The sequence below is a fragment of the Nestor notabilis genome, unplaced genomic scaffold, assembly GCF_000696875.1.
Source record: "Nestor notabilis isolate BGI_N333 unplaced genomic scaffold, ASM69687v1 scaffold22417, whole genome shotgun sequence".
Classification (NCBI taxonomy): domain Eukaryota; kingdom Metazoa; phylum Chordata; class Aves; order Psittaciformes; family Psittacidae; genus Nestor; species Nestor notabilis.
Window position 1 is genome coordinate 1 of NW_009938098.1, and position 2650 is coordinate 2650.

Sequence of the window (2650 nt, forward strand, 5' to 3'; positions counted from 1 at the left end):
GGAGGGAGACTGCTTTCGGGGAGTCCGGAGCGTTGCTGCTCTCCCCTCGCAAGGGGTCCGAGTAGCTCGGCACCGGGTGTAGGGGACAAGCTGCCAGGTAGAGCGATGCTTAGCCATGGAAGGGAGGCACAGCCGCTGTGCCGGTGGTGCGGTAATGCTGCCGCAGTCACTTGCTGCTTCGCTGAGGGACGGGGACATCTCAAACTGCTCGTGGAAAGTCCCGTCCCCCTCTCCCCCGAGCTCTCCTGGAGGGCGGTGCAGTCAGGTGGACCTGGATGCCTGAGCAGTGAACGTCCCAGGCTGGGGAGGAGGTGACGCGGGTGGCAGGTGCCTGCCCCGCTGACGGCTAGCCAAGGGGGGGGTTACCCTGCGCGCTGGTGGTGGGAGACGTCGCTGAGTCTTTCTTTCTGGCTGTTCCTCCTACAGGCACCTGGCAGTAGGTGTGAGGACATCTAGCCTGGCTCCCACTGTAGCCTGGCTCCCTGACGTCTGATGATGAGTTTGACCCCCTCCAGGGGATGCCTCCTGGACCTGCCCTGGGAAGACATCTTGGTTCCACATATCCTCTGTCATCTGCCACTGCAGCAGCTCCTGAGCCTGCAGAGGGTCAGCAAGTCGTTCCAGTCTCTCATCCAGCTGTACCTGGCCAATATGCGCTGCTTTGACTCAAGCCAGGTATTGGATGGCTCTGAGGCTGGGGGAGACACAGATGTCCTACTGATCTGGAGCTAACAGGGGAGCATCTGATTATGTGAGGAGAAGAACCTGCTGACAAGGAGGCTGGTTTCTGCTCAGGAGCTTGGGTTAATGGCTTGGGTGTCAGACTGGACAGATGGGCTCAGGGAGGAGAGGCAGTGATTCAGGACCCAGCAATGCCAATGTCTTTAGCAAGAGGCCTTGGGAGGAGTGAGCCAGGAAGCTCCACCCTGGCCATTATGGGCACCAGCTGGCAGGAGAAAGCCAGTCCTGAGTGGCACGGCCTGTTGTTCCTCAGAGAGGCAGTACAGTAGGGTGGGTCTGATGGAAGATAATTCTGTCCCTCATCTTCAGGGAAAGCTTATGCTGGCTCTGGGAGACACTGCCTAGGATGTGGAAAGGCAAGAGTAGGTGCTGTTCTGTGAGGACATAGTGGTCTAGCAAAGAGTTTTTGAAGAGAAGGGGTGTGGAATTCATCACGAATACATAAATGCAGGGGTGATGATGGGGGATGGAGAAGCCCAAGCATCTAGCTTGTGGCAGTAGCCTTGGCATAAGGGGAGGAAAGCCTGACAGCAGGGTTTACTCTGGGATGAGAAGAGGGGGACGTCTTTGGTCACCACTGTCACAGTGGAAGAGAGGAGGGGAGAGAGTATTTGGTGAGGATCAGGTGATCTGAAGCCCTGGGGGACACGTCATTCTTCCTGGGTTCCCCACGCAGATTGGACCTCCCATCCCTCGAGCTGCTTTCGTTAACCTGCTGAAGGACAACGAAGTACTGCAGCAGCTGGCGCTCCAGAACTGCTCCGACTGGCTGACAGACAGGGAGCTGCTCCCGGTCATCGGGCAGAACCACCACCTGCACCACATCCAGCTGAAGGGCTGTGCCCAGCTCAGCCGCCACGCGCTGGTGGCCATCTCGCTGAGCTGCCCCAACCTGCGCTGGCTCTCCCTGGCCCACTGCGAGTGGGTAGACAGCCTGTCCCTGCGCAGCCTGGCTGACCACTGCAAGGCGCTGGAGGCTGTGGACCTGACAGCCTGTCGCCAGCTGAAGGACGAGGCAATCTGCTACCTGGTGCAGAAGTGCAGCAGGCTCAAGTCTCTGTCACTGGCTGTCAATGCCAATGTGGGTGATGTAGCGGTCGAGGAGATTGCCAAGTGCTGCCCTGAGCTGGAACACCTGGACCTCACAGGGTGTCTGCGAGTGAAGAATGATTCCATCAGGTACTGAGCAACCTGGGGAGCTGGCAGAGGGATGGCAGGTGTCTGGGGTGGGGAGTGGAAGAGAACCCAAGATGAAAAGTTGGATTTCTTCATGCTGAAAGCAATGAGAGCTCAGACTGGGGGAGAAGCCACCAACAGGTCCTTCAAGAGAGGCTACTAACAGCAGATTTCCCAGTATGTCACGGAGGGTAGGTCTGGGAGCCAGCCATGTCCCTGGAGTTTCTCTTAGACCACCAGGATACTGCTCCCAAAGGTTGGTATTTGTGGCACAGTGGTGAGCGCTGGGCTTCTAGGAGTAAAGAAGAGGGTGAGCAGTGCACTTAAGAGTCCTGGCACCCAATTTGCACATGCTCGCTCTTGGCAGGGTCCTGGCTGAGTACTGTCCCAATGGGAGTAGAGAAGAGGGTGAGCAGTGCGCTTAAGAGTCCTGGCACCCAACTTGCACATGCTCTTTCTTGGCAGGGTCCTGGCTGAGTACTGTCCCAAGCTGCGCTCGCTGAAGGTGAAGCATTGCCATAACGTGGCTGAATCCAGCCTGAGCATCCTCCGAAGCCGTGGGGTGGAGCTGGATGTGGAGCCTCCGCTGCAGAGGGCTCTTGTTCTCCTGCAGGACGTGGTTGGCTTTGCCCCCTTCATCAACCTCCAGATCTAGAAGTGCTGCTGCTGGGGAGGGGGGGGGGCTGACAAGACGCTGGGATACCGGGAGGATGGCGGAACAAACTTCTATGGA

The 2650-nt window shown here is 58.0% G+C and overlaps 1 protein-coding gene across 1 annotated transcript; it reads left to right on the plus strand.

Moving 5' to 3' along the window:
• Positions 1-422: 422 nt before the first annotated feature.
• FBXL15 (F-box and leucine-rich repeat protein 15) lies at positions 423-2636 on the plus strand. The gene is made up of 3 exons (XM_010019163.1): positions 423-675; positions 1418-1920; positions 2383-2636. The coding sequence occupies exons 1-3, from the start codon at positions 493-495 to the stop codon at positions 2570-2572; spliced, it is 876 nt and encodes a 291-aa protein (XP_010017465.1). The 5' UTR covers positions 423-492; the 3' UTR covers positions 2573-2636.
• The last annotated feature ends 14 nt before the right edge of the window (positions 2637-2650 follow it).

Coding starts and splice junctions, on each gene's coding strand:
- FBXL15 (XM_010019163.1), top strand. CDS start 493: ATGATGAGTTTGACCCCCTCCAGGGGATGCCTCCTGGACCTGCCCTGG. Junction 676..1,417: donor GCTGCTTTGACTCAAGCCAG/GTATTGGATGGC, acceptor TTCCCCACGCAG/ATTGGACCTCCCATCCCTCG. Junction 1,921..2,382: donor GTGAAGAATGATTCCATCAG/GTACTGAGCAAC, acceptor CTTTCTTGGCAG/GGTCCTGGCTGAGTACTGTC.